The 19618-nt window shown below is 47.0% G+C and overlaps 2 protein-coding genes and 1 long non-coding RNA gene across 4 annotated transcripts; 1 reads left to right on the top strand and 2 right to left on the bottom strand.

The window, feature by feature from the left end:
• Window positions 1–317: 317 nt before the first annotated feature.
• Window positions 318–3754, bottom strand: MTFP1 (mitochondrial fission process 1). The gene is made up of 4 exons (XM_039332611.1): window positions 3554–3754; window positions 2168–2298; window positions 1502–1734; window positions 318–1008 (listed from the first exon to the last, which is right to left on the bottom strand). Exons 1-4 carry the CDS (start codon window positions 3618–3620, stop codon window positions 936–938), a joined length of 504 nt encoding a protein of 167 aa, XP_039188545.1. The 5' UTR covers window positions 3621–3754; the 3' UTR covers window positions 318–935.
• On the bottom strand, window positions 2169–18792 carry SEC14L2 (SEC14 like lipid binding 2). 2 transcript variants are annotated; one of them, XR_005555381.1, is made up of 13 exons: window positions 18643–18696; window positions 12969–13044; window positions 11702–11745; window positions 11355–11414; window positions 10971–11159; window positions 10043–10138; window positions 9519–9579; window positions 9328–9411; window positions 8858–8964; window positions 8412–8551; window positions 7639–7808; window positions 7209–7420; window positions 2169–2298 (listed from the first exon to the last, which is right to left on the bottom strand). XR_005555381.1 is itself a non-coding variant. In XM_039332610.1 (12 exons), exons 1-12 carry the CDS (start codon window positions 18694–18696, stop codon window positions 7272–7274), a joined length of 1230 nt encoding a protein of 409 aa, XP_039188544.1. In that variant the 5' UTR covers window positions 18697–18792; the 3' UTR covers window positions 5383–7271. The 2 variants fall into 2 exon arrangements, 1 of the variants encoding a protein (XP_039188544.1); XM_039332610.1 differs by lacking the exon at window positions 2169–2298 and having other exon boundaries at window positions 5383–7420; window positions 18643–18792.
• On the top strand, window positions 6264–11129 carry LOC120303242. The gene is made up of 3 exons (XR_005555382.1): window positions 6264–6394; window positions 8189–8288; window positions 10993–11129. It is a non-coding gene; the product is annotated as an uncharacterized LOC120303242 (long non-coding RNA).
• Window positions 18793–19618: the final 826 nt, after the last annotated feature.

Genomic DNA, 19618 nt, shown 5'->3' with positions numbered 1-19618 from the left:
ACTTACGACCGGTTGGGGGTCGCGGCATTAAAAAGGTTGAGAATCACTGGTCTAGGGTTTCCTGCTTGGGCAGGGGGTTGGACTAGAAGACCTCCAAAGCCCCTTCCAACTATTCTACTCTACTCTCTACTCCCATTCCCATTCTACATAAAGCAGTATTTCTCACCCGTAGCAACTTAAGGATGAGGAAGCCAGTTTCACTTAACCCTTGCCACCAAAAATTGGGCTCAACTGCGGTCCTAAAGCGAGGCCTGCTTGTCCATGCCGGAAATATGCAATTCTGCATTAGGGTGCTATGATGCAATGCAAAGAACAGCTGACATCAACTTGTTTTCCGTTTATTTTTAAGATAGCAAAAGAAGAAAGAACTACAGTGAGCCCGTCACCCAGGACAGATTGGTGAGAATTTGCCATTTGTGGCCAAATTTCAGTGCAATTAATCATTAGCTAAATTATCTAATACAATTCATCAGCGGGCTTCACAATGTAGGAGAAAAGAGTGTGCTGATTTTCTTGCTAATCCTTGCTACTATATACTTATTTAATGCAATTTAAAGGTCACCCAACTCCAGGTAAATTTGGATGGCTTCCATTAAGAAAAGTAAAACCTTTAAAAAATAATAAGCACGTGGGAACAGCTGCTCTAAGATCCAAGCTTGTTTTCAGAACTGTACCTTATTTTTATTAAATAAGATCCGTTTCTTGAAACAAGATCTGAAGACCCAGCTTAAATAAATGCCCTGCTCTTCATTTGCTCCCCTAGTACCTGAACATACTTTGAAGGAAAACCTTATCCCTTGCTTGAGTCTCTCCGTCCCCAAAACCCAGCTACATGGATGAGGGTCTGTTCTCCTGATCTACACTTAACCAATTTCAGAGTGGATTCTAGACCATGGAGGGAGAGGTAGTGCAAATAGATGTAAACACCGTCCATCTCAAAATGGAGGCGGTTTCTTCTCACTTTTGTAAAGTTTGCGAAGGCTGGAATCCATTAAGAAATCCACGGACCTGTATAACAGCCAAGGAAGAGAGGAGGAATTAAAAACGAGCTTTCTCTTAAGAGGAATTCATCCTTCCAGGAAGGCAAACCTTGCCAATATTTTTTTTTCTTAAATATCCCACACCTCGTTACAAATTCCAGAATCTGGAAATGCAATTTGGCCTACCACAAAGTTCCTTGACCTCGGCAACTTTAAGATGCACTTCAACTCCCAGAATTCCTAGCGCAGCTGGTGAATTCTGGGAGCTAAAGTCTATACCTTTGAAAGTTGCCGAAATTGAGAGACACTGCTGCAGTTTATGTGTGTTACAAGCTCAGGAACTTGAGCATCGCTGCAGTACAGGCAGTCCTCTGAATTACAACGGTTCGTTCAGCGACCGTTCAGAGTTACAACGGCACTGAAAAATGTGATGGGTCAGGTGTGAGTGGCAAAGTGGTTCCTTTTTAATTTGGCCCACTCAGCTCTCCTCCCCTTAAGCAAGAGGCTGGCCCAGACCATACCTGTCAATAGGTTTGATGATGAAAGGGATGGCCGTAAGCCCAATGGCCGTCGTCGTCCATTTCCTAGCAGGGAGGGGCAAGTGGGTCAAGCGGCCCATGAGGTAGAGGGACCCAGCGCAGATGCGGTTGATGGTGAATCCAGGGATGGCCACCGAGGCCAAGGCTTGCCAGATGAACGTGTCCACCACGGCCACGGCCGCCTGCCTGGTTCTCCCTTCCTCCTGAGGCGTTGCCTGGCCATCCCAGACAGAACAAACCCCAAACATGGGAAACCATGAGTGTCACCAACTTAACCATCATCCCGTCAGGTTTTAACAAATTCTTCATCTGAAATCGGAGGTTATCAAAGATATACAAAGCATGTGTTTGGACAAGTGTTTGTATACTTGCCTACTCCCAAGGATTCAGGGCATTGGACTATAATATCAATTAAACTATAAACTAACAAATACATCAGTTCTAATGGACAGATTAGGTAGGTAGACAGGTGAGCAGACAGACCTGGTCCACTCTCCATATCCAGTTTGATTTATTCTACCCCAACTCAGGGAGCTGAAGTCCACACATTTTAAACTTGGCTGGAAAACACTGATCTGCATTATTTTCCTGCCCTAGGGAAAACGTCCAAAGCCAGACGGATGTGAACCCTCCAGCCTTCATACTTACAGCTGCTGCGGCTTTTTTACCCTTGTCAACCGCATCTGCTGTCACGTAGGCAGTTGCCACACCGTAACTGGCCCAGACCACGGAGACGGGCACCAAAGCCCTGAAGGACTCTCCCACCTCGTTCGCGTAGCCTGCAACACACAGCAAAGCCCCCTCAGCCCTTTTGCGCTTCCACATTTTAATCTTCCCAGCCCTGCAAAGCAGGCCGGGCTCAGCAATCATGGCCTGGCTCTTCCTCCTGCTATGCCATCCCTTGCTTAACCTTAAGGCTTAACCTGCTTCTCTCTCCAACTCAGCAATCAGCTCCCCCCCCCCTTTGCACACTTAACAGTAGGAGCAGCTGTCCCATCCAGACTGAATTTCCTGATGTTGTTACACAAAGGGTGGAAAAATGTCATCTCTGCACTCTGCTGTGCCCTTCAAAGTGCAGCCTTCTCCTCCTGCCAGAAAGTCACCTTGAGCCACACGTCCAGCTGTCTTCTTTCACTCCAAAACCCAAATTCTCACACTCTCTGGGTCTTCATTATTATTATTATTATTATTATTATTATTATTATTATTATTATTATTATTATTATCATCATCATCATCATCATCATCATCATCATCACCACCTTCCACTTGTACCCCAACACCTTCGTATCTCCTGCCCCTGCCTGCCTCTTCCTGCCTGGCCAGACAAAGCTTTTTTTTTTCCCCTCCCCTCCAAGGCTTTCTTTCAAAGCAGCAGCCCAGCAAGTGCATTCACACAACCCAGCCCCCCCACTCAAAACCTAGTTCAGGAATCCCCCCACCCAATAGCAGGGAGACATAAAGCCAGCAAAGGGTTCAAGCTACGCACAGTCCCACACAAACGCAAAAAAAGCCCATCAAGGTTAAAACCAAGTTTAAGACGTGCTCCGAGCACAGCAGCTTTCCTTCTAACGGGGCTAGAGAAAGAGGTCGTGGGAACTTGGGATTTCTGCCCGCAGGTTGGAAAGGGCGGCGGTAGGCTTCTGCCGGCAAAAGTGAAAGCTCCTTTGGGTTTGGCCCAACGTCCTTGTGCTCTGGGAGGGCCCACCATACACTCCCCCCCCTTCTTTGCCCGGGATCTACTCGGATTTCAGGATCTCCCCTTCCGCTCGCTCCCCGGGCGCGCTCTTGCCCCGCGGCTGCCTCCGGGGGCGCTCCGGGGCAGCGGCCGGCCACAAGGCGCTCGGGTGGGCGTCGCAGCAGCCCGGGGAGGCTTCAGTCCCCCGATCGCTCCGGTTGGAGAGCGCTGGCTATGCTGCTCCCGCGGAGCTCGGCCGGCCGCTTTTCCTTCTGCGGGGCTGGGAAGGAGCGCAGCTCAGGGCGGGCACCGGGTAAGGCCTGGGGACCCGGGGCGCCCCTTGGCGGAACACTCACCCAAGTAGCGCACCCACGTGTCCCGGTAGAGGTCTGGCGGGGGCTTCGCGGCGCCCGGCCCAGCCATGCCGCCGCTTCCTCGCTGGCCCGCTCGCCCGCCCCCAGCGGCGGCTGCACACCACACCGGCTCTCTACCGTGCGCCCTGGGCGCACAGCGCACCGAGGAGCCGGCTGGAGCTCTGCCCAGCCGCTGCCCCCTGGGCGGGGAGAGGGCGGGGAGAAGCGGAGGAGGGGCCGGCTTTCGGTTCGGTCTCGGTGGCGGAGGAGGAGGAGGCTTCCTGCTTGGCCTCGGGCAGCGAGCGCCTTCCCGCCGGGCTCCCCGACCTGTCGCTGCCCGTCCTTGCGGAAAGCGGGGCCAGCCCGGCTGGGAAGCAGCCGGAAGGTCCCGGGATGAAGCCGCGCACGGGACAGCGCCGGCTTAGAGGCTCGGGCCGGCGGGCGCTGAGAGTTGCCCAGGCCGGGCACCGTCGGTGGCCAGAGATCGTGGGGAGGGTCGGTCTCAGGCTTAGCGCGCGTTCTATGAGCCCGGTCGGCAAGTTTGGGGGAGCAGCTAAGAGACAAGCCGAGAAAGGGGGTGATGATGATGATGATGATGATAACAACAACAATAATAATAATAGTTGGAAGGGACCTTGGAGGTCTTCTAGTACAACCCCCTGCTCAGGCAGGAAACCCTGTACCATTTCATTGCGTCCTTGGTCCTTGGTCTCTTCATTGTGTCCAACTACAAGGCCCTTTTTAGTAGCAGATTGGGAAAAGAGAGGACAGCTAGTCCTCAATTTACAACAGTTTGTTTAATGACCGTTTGGCACTGAAAAAAAAGTGACTTTGACCTTCCTGGAACCAAATTGGGGGGGGCACCTTTTTTGAACCAAATGGGCAGAGAAGCCAGTTCAAACCACCAGATGGCAGTCGGGCAATACCTTCCCATCCTAGTTTGAAGCAAACCCCTTTCGGTGGAGTCTGGGAAGTTGGTGGCTGCAGGGATGCTGGGCAGGACAAAGAAAGGCCGCTAGCTGAAGTTCTGAGCTTCCTCTCTTGTTCTCTGATCCGGTTTTTGGGCAGACAATCTCGGTCCCCAAGTCTGTCCCCTAACTTGGCTTCCTTCCAGGGCCCAAAATCTGAGCAGCTTGCTCCTTTTTGTGGCTTCTGCAGGTGAGCCTGTTTCCCTGCTGAGCTCTGGCTAGAATAAAAATTCCCAAATCCAGATTAGAGTCCAGAATAGAATCCAGAAAAGAAGCCATAACAGCATCTAGTGAGAATCGAGAATAGATTCCAGAATAGATAGCGATAGAATATGGTGTACAAACCAGAAGAGTCCAGAATGGAGCCCAGAATGGAAATATCTGGGATAGGGTCATGAATGTGGAATCCAAAATAGTGTCCTGAATGGAATTTAGAATAGGGTCAGCCCAGAGTACAGGACAGAACACATTTCATGTTTGGATCCAGAATAGAATCCAGAATAGGGTGTGGAATCCAGAATTGGCTCCGGAATATATTTTGAGACAGTTCAGAACATAAACCAAAGTAGAATTTGGAATAGTTCAGAATAGATTCCAGAGTAGGATCTAGAATAGGATCGGGCCTAATAGAATCCAGAATATGATCCAGAGTAAGATCTGTCTGATTTTCTGCTCTTTTTAAAAATTAGTGTTTAATTAGAGAATCAAGTACCCTAATTAATAAATATAATTGTTATAATTTATATAATTATAATTACATAATTACTAATAAGGAGAACCGTGCATAAAATGCGAGGAAACAGTGCAAAAAAAATTAAGAGAACAAGCAGTTCCAAAATTCTCTACCGCGCAAGACAAACTCAGACCACTTCGCCCACTGTTTATTAGCTCCATCGATTTTAAAAAAAATAAATTATCTTTCCCTGTACAGTTGTGAACTTGGGCAGAAATATTGTACAAAAGGTTTGTATTTCTCCTCCAGACCATACATACATTCAGATGTACCCATACACAGTTCACATAGTCCCAAATATATTCGGTTTTTTTTTTAAAAAAAATGTTCTTGGGTTTTTATCTTTTTCTTTTAATTCCTGCTCTGTGAGAATGGTATACTTGGGGGACGGGGGAGGCTAGTCCTTTTATTCACATTGTTAGAGACGTAGCTTCTGGATTTTATTTGAAGCCACCTTCAGGATAAACCACTTTTCAAAGTAGTTTAAAAATAATGACCAGAATAAAATATAATTGAGGCCTGGGTTTGCTTGTTTTTTCTCTTCCTTCCTCTGCTGTTTTCCTTTTTGTGCTGTCGCTTTAGAATTGCAATAGTATTGTTTTTATGTGGTTGGGCATGCAACTGGGGCCAAAGAGCTAAAGAAAACAGCATATAGTAAAGGACTCATCAATCCCTGTGCAAAATTTTCTAATGAACTGAGTTAATCTGTCAAATTCATCTCCATAGGAATTAGAAACATCAGTTTAAAAAAAGGAATGTTCTTAGTGTCTTAATATTACTAGAATGGAGAAAATGTTCTTTTTCTTAATTACATTTGGTAAATTCCTACCTAATTTTTTACAGTTTGCAAATCCCTCTGTTTCATTGTTCTTCTTTTCTCCTTCTGGTTTATTTAAAAATATTCTAAAAATATTTTTTTTTTAAAAAAAAAAAGTATCTGAAGGTTGCAGAGGAAACCCCAAAAATGCACAGTGGCTTCATATTTCATTTTCAGCCAACCCGTTCAGAATATACAGAATGTAGAGACTGGAGCAGGTAAAGGAGACAAATTTCCCCTTCTTAATTCTTCTGCAGTCTCCCCAACTTGTGCGGTGGAAAACATCCTGTTTGTGCATAGGATAAAGTCACCGGGAGCAAAAACAGGTCAGTAAATCTCGAGTGGGATTCGGTAGACGAAGAGTTCTGTTGAGGCTGGTGGCTAACAGTCCTGTTGATGTCACAGAGTCAGCAAGGGAACTGAGGCAGGCTGGTTGACCGTTTAAGGCAATCAGTGAGCAGCCAAGCACGGGGGTGGGGGGTCTCAGACATTCTGGGATCCCTAATTTTCTGGCACAGTTTCCGTTCCACGTGGTAAGAGGGATTCTAGAGACAGTTGCCTTTGGTATCGCCAAAAGAGGCAAATAAGCAAGCAAGACTTTGAGACAGACAGGCTTTGTCAGCCGGAAGCTTGCCCATTTTCATCCCGGGAAAGGGGATGAAACTGTACTGTATCAAAGGACAGATCTTTCCGCGGCTTTCGAAGCAGAACCTCCCCACAAAGGCATAGCGTACCTCAGCCAACGGCAGAGAACTCCACTGTCTTTGGACAGGGCAGATCCCTGACGCAAGCCAAATGCTAAGCTTCCGTGGATTTTGCTGTGACCTGGTGAGGAGGGGGAGGGCGATCCCCTCCACCCCATCGTACCCTGGGGGTCCAAAGCATTCTGCCACCCCAGAGGCCAGCAAGCCCCATTGCCTCGAGTTGCCCTAAACCAGAGAGCAGGCAGCCGATTCCCACACAAGCCTGGCCTCTATGTCTCTCCTGCGTCCTGAACCAAATGGCGGTGGGGCCATGGGGCCCCTTTTTATAAAACTGGGGGGCTCCAGGGACCGATACCCACATCGTTGAAACTCTGGCAGCCCGCTGACTGCCCGAGCATGAATCCCATTGCCAAAGACCTTTGAGGAGGGTGCCCACCTCTGCCACCCCCCCAGGGCGGATAGGAGGGGGGGGGAAGGCTCCCGGGAGATGGCATCTTCCTCAAGCATGGTTGGTCTCCAGCGCCCTGGTCTGTTCCTCCAACTCCTGGAACGTCTGCTCCGATTTCTTATCCGGGAGTAAAACCTCCACCGTGTAGCTGATTTTCTTGGCATAGAGGTAGCTGTAGGTATTGTCAAAACGCAGGACGTCTGCGGGGGCAGAAGAAAGAGACGGTCACCCAAGGCCAGCTGTTGCATTTTAAGATGGGCTATCGCCCAAATCTTTTAAATAAACCTACTGACAAACAGAAATAAACCTCCTGATTTATTAGTATAAGACGCCCCCAATATAAGGGCAAGAAAGAACTTTAAATAATGAAATATGCAAGGGGAGAGAAAGCAAACAGTTTTCGGCAGAGGCTACTCACAGATGCCAGCATCTGGGCAGGTGAGGCTGCCGTCTTCAGGGACCAGGTGTGCGTTGTAGCGCTGGTTGGGATACACCTCAGCCATCTCCCCAGCGTGCTGGCGGGCCCCTATTTTGGTCTTCAGGTAGATGCCAAAGCCTATATCGGCACCATCAGACATAAACTGCCACCTTGAATTCACAGCAGAAAACAAACCCAACAAGCACATTTCAATAGGAGATTCAATTTTTTTTGTCTCTTTGTATTTTCATAACTACCCCATTAACTATGTCATTAATGTAGTAGATAAATGACAGCTTAATAATCTGCAAATAGAATTGGTCGTTTAAAAATGGTTTGGGCCCGTTTCGCAAGAGGTGGGAAACTAATACCGTTGATAATATATTTATCAGTATTCAGTTGGGGAGGGGGGAGGGATAATATGTTATCCCCGCCCCTGATATGTGTTAGTGTTTTTTTAATGCACGTTTTTAAAAGCCTTGCTTGTTTTGCATGTTAAAAAAAAATAATGTGGAGTTTTAACTTTTTTTTAAAAATAAAATAATAATAGGCTGGAAAAAAAAGAGAAGAATCTGGATTCAGAATCTGGCCAGCCCTGGACTGCCCCTGATCTGCCACTTCTCCGCCAACCTACCTGGCAGGTGTAAAAGGTATGAAGCGAAGGTGCAAGGAGGACCAGCGTGTCCATCTCACCGAGCTCTTTGAAGGCTTCTAAAGCTTCTGTCCTATTCCCCCTCCCCCCCCCCCCGCTGCCAAGTTGCCCCTTGACCTACCTCAGGACACAGCCTGGAAAGAGGATCTCGTATTCCAGCTGCTGGGAAGACCCCCGATTCACCATTACGGAATGCTCATACTGTTGCTTCAGCTGATCTTGCATGTAGTATGTTTTGGGCACGTCACCACCAAAGCATATCTAGAACACAGAACGTTATCTGTGAAACGGAGAGCATGAAATCCTATCTCAGTTGTTTTTTTTCAACCTCGGCAATTTTAAGATTTTAAGACCTCAATGCCCAGAATTCCCCCAGCCTGGCATTCTGGGAGTTGAAGCCCATCCATCTTAAAAATGGCCAAGTCTGAAAAACTGACCTTTCCTGTCGTTCTCCTGACGTCCCTCATATGGCCTATTCCAGAACGTTTAGCAACCATGCTTCCCAACTGCCAGGGGCTAATTTTGCAAAGGTTTCTGGTTTTAGGATGGCCGATAAATATTCGGTACCTTGGTTTCACATTTGGGGTTTCCATCAGGGTCCGTGAGGGCCCCCCCATATATCACGGGAATCTCCGCGGGGTCAATATATTTGTGCAAGTCTTCCTTCCAATTTGCTGGAAAAATGTAAAAAAAAAAGATGCTCTTTTTAATAGGTAACTTGCTTTTGGCTGCCGTATAATTCCAAAACATTTTGAATATTTACATAACGAAGAACCAAAACATTAAAAAATGCAAGCAGTAAAGTTTGGAAATGCATAAAGGGACAATTGTAATCTTAGCTGACATAGCAAGATTTTAAATCTCCGTATTTAGAGCATTGTTTTAGACAGAAAGGACCTGCTAGGAACTACATTGTTAATGTAAGTTTTAAAAAGGTCATAAAAGGTCTTTTCCTTTTGTCTGAGTTTTGCTGAATCCACCCCCCCCCCCTTTTTTTTTCTGCTAGCAATCAAAGAATCAATAATGAGGCAACCCACCTCCTAGGATAATTAACTTCTTGCGAGTGTCTTCACTCAGAATGTGCTTCACCATGTTGTAAGCTACGGGGAATAGTTTTGGAGCTGTATTACATGCAGGAAAAACAAAGGAGGATTATGTCAAGAGATAAATGACTTTTTTTTTCTCCAAACCAAATGCATGCTCCAACAAGGGAAGGATTGAAGCTCACCTTTAATGATAAATAAATATTTAAGGCTCTCAGGGAAGTTATCTTCGAACATGCCAAGAAGCTGGAAGTGTGGACAAAGAATTAAATTGCAATGCTTTATAGCATGGTAGATCATGATTTAAACCTAACACATCCTAACAGGGGGATCCAAAACCAAATGGTGACATTCAGGATACAATGAATGTCCCCTTGAAGTGGTGTGGACTTCAACTCCCAGAATTCCTCAGCCAGCATGTTTTAAGATATGTAGACTTCAATTCACCAACCAGACTGTTTTAAGAGTGTTTCTCGACCTTAGTCACTCTAAGCTGGCTGGCTGGGGAATTCTGGGAGTTGAAGTCCACACACAGGTCAAGAAATACTGTTTTAAGATATGTGGACTTCAACTCACAGAATCCCTCAAACAGAAGCTTTACGATATGTGGACTTCAACCCCCAGAATGTGTGGCTAATGTTGAAAAATTATGTTGATAATCAAGAAAAATTCTCCATGCAGGAGACCGAAACGTCTTCGCCCATCTCACCTCTATGTAGACTTCAACAGCTGGCTTCCAGAAGTGCTTCAAACCAAGCCCCTCAAAATCATAAATCATTATGATAGTTTCAATTCTTCTCCCCAGCTTAAGAAAAAGAGGGGAAGGGGGAAGAAAGAGAGATGGGGGGGGGTTGGAATTAAATAGGAACAGCAGCAGTCACATTTTTATCCCTAAAGCTTTGAACAGAATAACAGAGTTGGAAGGGACCTTGGAGGTCTTCTAGTCCAGCCCCCTGCTCAAGCAGGAGAACCTAGACCATTTCAGACAAGTGATTGTCCAATCTCTTCTTAAAAACCTCTAGTGATGGAGCACCCACAACATCTAGAGCAGTGGTTCTCAACCTGTGGGTCGGGACCCCATTTGGGGTCAAACAACCATTTCATGGGGGTCGCCAAACCACACTGTCCGCCATTTTTTTCCCTTTTACCTAGCTGTCCTACTCCCTCTTATTGGTGGCCACACCCACTTGGGGGTCACCACAACATGGGGAACTGTATTATGGGGTCACGGCATTAGAAAGGTTGAGAACCACTGATCTAGAGGCAAGCGATTCCACTGATTAATTCTCACTGTCAAGATATTTCTCCTTAATTCCAGGTTGGTTATCTCCTTGGTTAGTTTTCATCCATTGTTTCTTGTCTTGCTTTCTGGCATTTTGGAAAGTTGGTTGACCCTCTCTTCTTTGTGCAGCCCTTTAGATACTGGAACACTGCTATCATGTCACCCCTATTCCTTTCCTTAACAGACTAGACACATTCAGTTCCTGCAACCCTTCCACGTATGTTTCAGCCTCCAGAGGCCTTTTGATCAGGAACCCTAGAATTTTTATTCAATTTTACTTTACACTGAACATGTTCCATGGCCTGAAAAAAAAAAATTCAGAATGTCTGGATCACAGCCTCTGGTCCTGTCTTACTTTTTGGGTCTGTTCGTTGCAGATCTCCCGCAGAGACTCGCAGTCCTGAAATTTATTTTTGAGCAGATCCTGTTTCGAAGCAGAGTAGAGCAACCCTTTGGGGTCAAGGGTCCCAACGATCTCGTACTGAACCGGGCAGCCCTCCCGATCAAAGCCACATGTCCCTCCAGCCATGTACTTCTGGATAACCTGCGAGCAAGCAGAGAAGGGCCAGTCTCCAAGTGATGGGCCTAGCCAAACAATGCCAAAAAATATCTGACCCAGTTAACAGGACGGCAATCCTTTTGAGGCAACCAAGATGGCACACCATGGAAGCTGAGAGATGGGGGAGAGCGTACCATTGTCAGGAGGAACCGGCATCCCTTAAGATCACCTGAGACTCACCTCTGGGGCTTTCCATTCCTTAATGTGGTCAGAATCGAAATACTTCCGCAGCTGCACATGCTGTTCGCCAAGAAAACGAGAGAGCAAGTCACATAAGTGGGGAGAAAGAGAACTTTGACGTCAGCCTCACTACAGGTATTCCTCGGGTTACCATCCTAATGGAGCCTGCCTCTTATGACTGTTAAGATGCAATGTCGTAAAGCAGGGTATCTTGGTTTGGGGAACAAAACAAACAAACAAATCCAGGCTAGTCTAGAAGCACAGCCTTGTAAAATGGGCAGTTTGCTGGGTGTCCCTTGTCCTACGTGTATAAAAGAATAAAATAAGCCGAGCGAGTCTCCTCTTACCTTCCTGAGCATGGCTTCCGACTTCTGCAGGTCAAAACACCGGGCTGAAAGAAGATCACGATGGTTAGGAATAAAAGGCCACCCTGGACCATGCCAGAGACACCGATGTGGCATTATTGTGAGAGTTCCCGCCCCTTTCAGTAGGAAGAGTTCTTCCACTGATCAAGTCAGGCAGCTAGATTTGAATCCAGGTCCAACAGAGCCATCATTTGCCACTTTTATTTACCTTTTGTTGAGCTTCCCCTTGGCTCACTTTAATCCCCTTAAATGGCAGCCTTGTCCAGAATCACTCTGGCTAGTGAGGCAGGCAGCATATAAATCCCCCAGGCAGCAAACTCAGCCAGATTTGAAGGATACTTTGCCTTTTGAATGATAATATCTCTTGTCTTTTTGTCCAGTTGCATAACCGTGATTTGAAAAACCACAATTACCTGGCTCATGCGCTAATTAAAATGAAACCTAGATTGCAACTGAGGATCGTGTCCAAAAATCTGTTTTTAATTGCACTCTGGGGCAGACATGTGACTCCATTTAATAGCTTTGGCACTGGCCTAAAAGCTTCTCTCCTGTCCCAGGTTTGCCCAGACTGGCAGCATTCTGCAACTGACAGTTCTTATCCGGTCACCATTCAGAAATGCAAGGCCACTTGGCTCCTTGTCCAGAATGGGTTGTCTGAAATGAAACGGGCAGGTCTGGTTTTGTTTAAGACGAGCCTTTTCCAACCCAATTCCTTCACCTCCAGTTTCTCAGTCTCCGTTAGTCAATCCAAGATTGCCATCCCCAAATTGCAGGCTGAAACATTTCCACACTTCTTAAGAACTCAAGGAACATCTTTGACTTCCCAGTTTCTCCCAACTTCCATCCAGGGACGAATCTGACCCTAACCTATTGATTGATTTATTCTTGTAAATTCGTAGGATTCTTTTTTCTCTCCATGTAGGTGTATACATCCGAATTAGACTGTTGTTTCTCTGTGTCATATATGTGTGTGTGTGCATGTGGGTATGTGCATAATATTTTGTCATGCTTGTGTAGTGTATATTGGAGTTGGTTACCCTTTGAGAGCTGAATGGGTTGAGGCATGGGGATGAGGACCCCAGTTCTAAGTGTTTTCCATTAGTGGTCCTGATTTGACATCTGGATCATCTTTGTAGCTTCCCACTACTGCAGCTTCCATGCACAATTGATCCTGTGCCCTTAGAAGTACTCTCTGGCCACAGAAAATACACCCAGTTTGCTACAGACATGATGTAAATTGCTTTCTTACCTCGGAGCCATTTCAACAAGTAGTAATCATCCTGAGCCGGAAGACCTGGTAAGATATCTTGGATATTCCCACGGAACTATAGAACAGGGGAGGGAAATGGAGGAGGTGATTTACATTCAATTGCAATCTTTCATTTCTTGCTCAAGCCTCTTCATGGAAACCAGTCAAAATAAAATAGTGGTTAGATTTACACAGCAGATCAGGCTATCCTGAAGCTATATAATTTGCTTATAACTCACAGTGGAGGTAAAGTCAAAGAAAACTGCCAGCAGCTGGAAGGTTGGGAAGCAAAGGGCATACTTTTCAATGGGAGGAACTTCAACTCCCAGGAGCCCTGGCGGCACAGTGGTTAGAATGCAGTATTGCAGCCTAATTCTGCCCACAGCCTGGAGTTCAATCCCGGCTCAAGGTTGGACTCAGCCTTCCATCCTTCCGAGGTCGGTAAAAGGAGGGCCCAGATTGTTGGGGGCAAGAGGCTGACTCTGTACACCGCTTAGAGAGGGCTGTAAAGTACTGTGAAGTGGTATATAAATCTAAGTGCTATTGCTATCTCCTGGTGATGCCTAAGGTGGGACTAGAACTCACCATCTCCTGGCTTCTAGCCTGGTGTTTTCACTACTAAACCACTGGTCTGCTGGACGCTGTAGTCACGGAGGAATATGAGCATGTATGAACCAATCCTTCATGACATGAAACTGCATGTGTGAATACAGCCCAGGGATTGTGGACTGGGAGTGAACCTGGGTATCAAAATACACTTAATCTGATTTAATCACACCCATAATTGCTATGGAAAACATCCCACGTTAAATGAGGTTATTCTAGTTCAGTACCTCTTGGTTTCATCTTATCACACAAAATCTTTACAAGGTCATAATCTTCTAAATGCAGGCAAACATTGTGATACCTTGATACTATACATTTCTTCTAATGCCACCTATTACAAAAACAGTTAATAAGCCTGTACATTAAAAAGAGAGTGTCTCAGTGCCAGCAGGAACCAACTGATCAATAAAAATCAGGTCAGGAGAAACGATGTGGAAGCACCAATCGCTAAACCAATGGCATAAACCTGATACTTAAACGCCCATCAGAGCGAATCTCACACACCACTTGGGAAAAGAGACAATTTGGAGGCATAACTGCACCCTCAAACAGAAGCCACGTAGATAAGTGAGATCAGTGTTTTGCAACCCTGGCAATGTGTGGATTTCACCTCTAGGCTAGCTGGGCATACAGTAGTTCACACGACTTAGTTGCCAAGCTTTGAGAAACACGGAGTTGAATAATCTCGTAAGCTGAAATGCAACTAATTCTCTTCTGGTTAAAAACAGCTATTGGAAAGAGAGAGAAGCAGGCAGGGAAAAAAAAAAAGGCAACCTCAGCAGAAAGCATTTTGCAAAGGACTCTCCCGAGTACAAAGGTTGGGGCAGCCGAGAACCATCCTTTCCAATCAACCAGGCTGAACGGAGGGGTCAATAACCTGGACTAAATTCTTTTTTTTTTTAATCTTTTTTTTTTAATCATTTTTTTTTATTTTCCATTTATCCAACATAGTTATACAACAAAATTCACTTTACAAAATAAATTCATAATCATAACCATAACCATAGGTGCCGCTTGCTCCTTCCCCCCAAGCTGTATCCACCCTCCCTAATACCATACCTTCCTTCCCTCCTCCTCTTTCTCTCCTCCCCTGACTACTCTCTTCCCCTCCCCTTCTCCTCTTACCATCCTACTTCCTCCCTTCACCTTCCTCCCCTCTCATCCCTCTCCAATACAGCACAGCGTAGAGGAAATGCCCAAGCAGCACCTCTCTCATAAATTACCATATCTATATTATCCTATTCTACCTATTTACCCACTCGCTCATTGACACCCACACACACAAAGAATTTAATCCAGATTTCTGGCTTCCCCACAAAGTCAGGTAGACTAGAAACATGCACGGATATCCATGTTCCTTCTAGAAGCCAGGCACAAAATAGGGAAAATAAAAGAATGCTTTTTTTAAAAATATACTTTTTATTTTGATGTGAAAAGATGTGTTTCTTTTTTAAAAAATAAAATAAAGCATATCATTACAGATGCTGCTGGCTGGGGAATTCTGGGAGATGAAGTCCACATCTCGTAAAGTGGCTAAGGTTGTAACGGATAAATTGATTCCCCCAGCCTCTTTTGCCTTTTCAACCCCTCTTTGGCTCAACAGCATCCAATGGATCAGAGAATGCTCTTGAGTAGAAATCAACCCCCCCCCCCGTTCAGAAAACGGAGACGTCGAACAGAAAACGAGCTCACAAGCTTTCTCCATGAGCAGCTAGTTGTCTACATGCAAGGCATTGAATGGCAGGAGAACAGACCTCAGCAGTGCACCCCAATATGCACGTCAGCATAGGATGAACAGACAGCTAATGCCAGTCTCACTAGGTGGAGCAGATCTGAAAACCAACCCTACCGGAAGACTAAAACTACTTGGATTCAGAGGGGCTATAACAACAGAATCTTGCAAATCTCATTGTGCTTTTCTCTCCCCCCTCCATTAAACTCCCTTGAATGAGGGAGGGCGGTCTGTCTGATCCACTATCTGGATGTTTCGGACTTTGCCCCTTTTTGGTTCCTCTGTATCTCGGTCAAGATCACCTTCTTTATCCTCATACAACGTTGTTAACCTCATGCAACTTTGTCACAATGCCAACAGGAAGCTGAAAGAGCCACGCTGTCCCTATCCGTTCATGGCAATGGGGATTGCTAAGTGGACAAAACAGCCACGACTACGTCGTCGTCATTGTGAAACGGGCCTTGCGCTTGCCTTGCTTGCTGTCAAATCCACCAAGGGAGAAAATGGCTAGCAAATCCATCGGTCTCCTTCGTTTCGTTCTTAAGAGGCACCACAACAGCCAGACTGAGCCATGAAGTGTGTAGACGCAGTTGCTCCTGGTTGCCAAGTCCCAGGATAGCTCACTTTTCTCTGCCCAGTTGCCCAGGCAACCCCATTCCCTGGGCAGAGATGCCAATTCCTGCATGGCAGGTATCCGAGGGGAAAAGGAGGGTGATATACCTGTACAGGGAGTTCTCACAACTACAATTGTGGCCAAAAATCTCCATTGTTAAGCAAGACAGTTGTTAAGGGAGTTTCCCCCTATTTTACTACCTTCCTTGCCCCAGTGGTTAAGTTACTCCCTGCACATGTTAAGTTAATTACACGGTTGTTAAGTGACTCTGGCTTCCCCATTGACTTTGGTAGTCAAAAGGTGGCAAAGGAGATCAGGTGACTCCAGGACATTGCAACTGTTATAAGTACAAGCCAGTTGCCAAATGTCCAAATTCTGACCAAAAATGGCTTGTTTAAAGGTGGCATGTTATGTTAACAAACCATTGTGGCGTGTGTCCTCTGTCCTTAGCACTTAGCAAGTAAGCTGAATCCACTTCTGGGCTTTAGTGCAAATCTCACTGTAATCCCTTCAAATATGAAAGCTGAGAGGCAGGTGCCTCAAGACGGATGGATTAGCTGCCTGGAGAACCTTAAGTAGGTAGGCAAAACCTTCAGTTTTTAATCCAAAACTTTAAAAATACACCCGTCAGGGTCGATTTCCTAGAATTCATATCACAGCCGTGCTCACACAACAGACCGAAAGAGCTGTGTGTTATCTAACGAATTAAGCCCAGTTATCTGGATTCAGCATGAACCCAAGCTGATTTTTTTTTTTTAAAACCACACAAGGTTAAACTGTGGTTGCCCGTTTTTTTGGATCACAGAGTTGTGCAGATTCTCTCGATGTTGTGTCACAATAGAAACAAGAAAAGCTGCACTATCAAAGAAAGAAAGAGAGAGAGAGAGAGAGATTGACACTGCAGAATAGGACAGAACAGAGTCTTAGAGGAAGATAGTGACTGTATGCAGCTAACCAGGATTAAGGTGAAACATGTGTGAATCCAATGGCAATCTGCTTCCACCCTGGAAAAAAAACCAGGATGCTTAAAGGGCAAAACACCCTGGCACTGGAGGGTGCAATCTCATGTCCTCATTTACAGGAGCAAAGGAAGCTGAGTGCCAGCAAATTACTCTCTACTGGGGCAGCCACTGACTTTAGAAACACCACCCCAAAATGAGGGAGTTAGTTTCAACACCTTAGGGAGATTACCTTGGTATGCAGACATGAATCTGTTTATCCATTTTTAAAATCCCCAAATGGGCCTTTGGGAACGTACAGGTAGATATATACTTTCTTTGGAGAGCAGATAACAGAATTTCATTTCTAATGCGGGCCAGTGTGCTCACAGTAAAAAACGACAATAAAGGTTATCTTATCTAAGAGTAATCAGTTTGCACCCTGCCTTAGAGGATTAAGTGAAGCACGCACAAAGATAAAGGATGAGCATGTTTCTGCAAGGGAAGGGCAATCTTTTGCAGGCAGACAGGGGTCTTTCCCAATTCCCTTCCTTTCTTTTTTAAAAAAAAGGCTGTTGGGAAAGAGTTGGGAGATTTGCATCAAAGCTTCTCATGATAAAGAATCTCAAGACCCACAGGCACCTTTGATAGCAACAGCCCTTTGATTTGTATACCGCTTCATAATGCTTTACAGCAATCTCAAAGTGGGGCTGCTTCATTGGGCAAATCACTTTTGTCCACCCTTTGAAGGTGTGGAAAAATGGTGCTTTCTAGAACCATGCCTACAATTACGTAGGAATCACTCTTGGAAACCAAAGACCTTTAACCCCTATCTTGCCCACTGTGCAGGCCTGATGTGAGCTGCCTGCTCGGTGAATGACCTGTGAGGTGCCAGATGCTCACTGCCAGAGAGGTGTCTAACTACAACTACCACGTCGACTGAGAGTAATGGGGCTTTACCACCCTCCTGAGACAGAGCCCCGGACAGCTGGAGAGCGCTTCTCTCTTGCCTACCGCATCCATCTTCACTCCTGCCCCTCCCCTGCGCTTCAAAGCAAGAACCCTGCGAGGGAGACCCATAAGAGTTTCTGCACTGCAGGATCCAATCTGAGTCGGTCGTCGGACTCTCCAGAATGTGGGCGCTGCAAATGGGATCCAGCAACAAGCCCCCAAACTTGGAAGAATAAAACTCTCGGTCCCGGTGACCAACTCAGATAGGATCCTGCAACATTATTAACCCGGGGACACGTATTCACCTCCCTTCGTGAGTTACTAGGCAACCCTTTGTCTGAAATGGGACAGGCTTTTCTGCCTGAGCAGGGGGTAGGACTAGAAGACCTCCAAGGTCCCTTCCAACTCTGCTATCCTATCCTATCCTATCCTATCCTATCCTATCCTATCCTATCCTATCCTATCCTATCCTACTGTACTATCCACGGTCCCGATCCCCGGAGAGGCGAGTGGAAACTTGCACGGGAAGGATCAAGCAGCGCAGCGCTGCCCGGAGGCGCGGAGAGCGCTGTGGGCGAGGGCGCTGGCGAGGGTCCCCGGCATGAAGCCGGCTTGGTGACTTAGCAGATCGAGAGAAGCCCAGATGCAGCCCCGCCAGCCGCTCCTAAGGCTACCCTTGGCTGGGGCTGAGCGGCTCTGGAGTCCCGGAGGCTTTGCATAAAGAGCCTTTGCGCGCCTGGCTCGGGCAAGGCAAGGGGCTCCCGGTGCGCGGACCCCGAGCGGGCAAACGAATGGGGAGGGCGCGATTGGGGGTGGGGGGGCTTCTTCTCTCACCTGGGCCAGCGCCGCCTCCTGCTTGGCGCTTAGGTCGCCGACGTGCCCACTCATGGTCGCTGCACCAGCTGGCTTCGGGCTCCCGGGCCCCGTCGGCTTTCAGTGGCATCCAGTGGGTGGGTCACGCCCCCTCCCCTCCCCGGGGAAACGCCCCGCGCCCTCGGGAGCAGGAGGAGGAGGAGGAGGAGGAGGAAGAGGAGGAGGAGCTTCAGGGGCTGGGGAACTCCCACGAGGCATCCTTGGTGCGCTCTGAGCTGGCTTGTTTTCTAGCAGACGTTTCATGACCCAAACTAGGTAACATCATCATTGCTAGAAGAGAATGGGGAGGAGGAGAGAGAGGAGGAGGACTATGGGATCCTGGATGCTCTCTGATCTTGCTTGTTTTCTTGCAGACGTTTCATGACCGATCTGGGTAACGTCGTCAATTCTAGCGCAATGCAGTACTAGCTCTGATGATGTCACCTAGTTGGGTCATGAATCGTCTGCAAGAAAACAAGCAAGCTCGGAGAGCACCAAGGACCCCACAATCCTCCTCCTCCTCCTCTGTAACTCTTCTAGCACTGATGATATTCCCTAGCTGGATCATGAAACGTCTGCAAGAAACCGAGCAAGCGCAGAGAGCACCAAGGACCCCTCATGTCAACCCTGAGCTACCAATATTCTCCTTTTTTAGGACTACTATTCCCAGCAGCCCTGCCACCAGTGCCAATGGGGGAAGAATTTTGGGAGTCGTAGTTAAAGTAACCGGCTCCTGGACTGAGAGAGACAGGCTCACAAGCAGGGAGGAATGGGATGGGGGCTGCAAGAATCTATAAATGACTCAGCTCGGAGAAGCCGAGGCTGTCCCACCCTGATGCCCGTCTCCAGCTGTCCTGCACAGATGGATGGATGATGTGTCTTCCTGTTGTAATCAGCTCCTAGCAACCCCATAGACAGGTATTCCCCAGAAGGAGCTGTCCCTAGCCTGGTCCTTCAG

The sequence above is a fragment of the Crotalus tigris genome, unplaced genomic scaffold (genome assembly GCF_016545835.1).
Source record: "Crotalus tigris isolate CLP2741 ecotype Arizona unplaced genomic scaffold, ASM1654583v1 scf7180000024461.5605484, whole genome shotgun sequence".
NCBI lineage: Eukaryota > Metazoa > Chordata > Lepidosauria > Squamata > Viperidae > Crotalus > Crotalus tigris.
This window is presented reverse-complemented; position numbering and strand designations above follow the sequence as displayed.

Excerpts from the sequence above, each read along its gene's own strand:
- MTFP1 (XM_039332611.1), bottom strand. The coding sequence starts at position 3,620 with ATGGCTGGGCCGGGCGCCGCGAAGCCCCCGCCAGACCTCTACCGGGAC. Across the intron at positions 1,735-2,167 it reads GTAAAAAAGCCGCAGCAGCT|GCAACGCCTCAGGAGGAAGG; the intron begins GTAAGTATGAAG and ends TGGGATGGCCAG. Across the intron at positions 1,009-1,501 it reads ATCATCAAACCTATTGACAG|GTCCGTGGATTTCTTAATGG; the intron begins GTATGGTCTGGG and ends GCTGTTATACAG.
- SEC14L2 (XM_039332610.1), bottom strand. The coding sequence starts at position 18,696 with ATGAGTGGGCACGTCGGCGACCTAAGCGCCAAGCAGGAGGCGGCGCTG. Across the intron at positions 13,045-18,642 it reads AGGAGGCGGCGCTGGCCCAG|TTCCGTGGGAATATCCAAGA; the intron begins GTGAGAGAAGAA and ends CCTGTTCTATAG. Across the intron at positions 11,415-11,701 it reads CGGAAGCCATGCTCAGGAAG|CATGTGCAGCTGCGGAAGTA; the intron begins GTAAGAGGAGAC and ends CTTGGCGAACAG.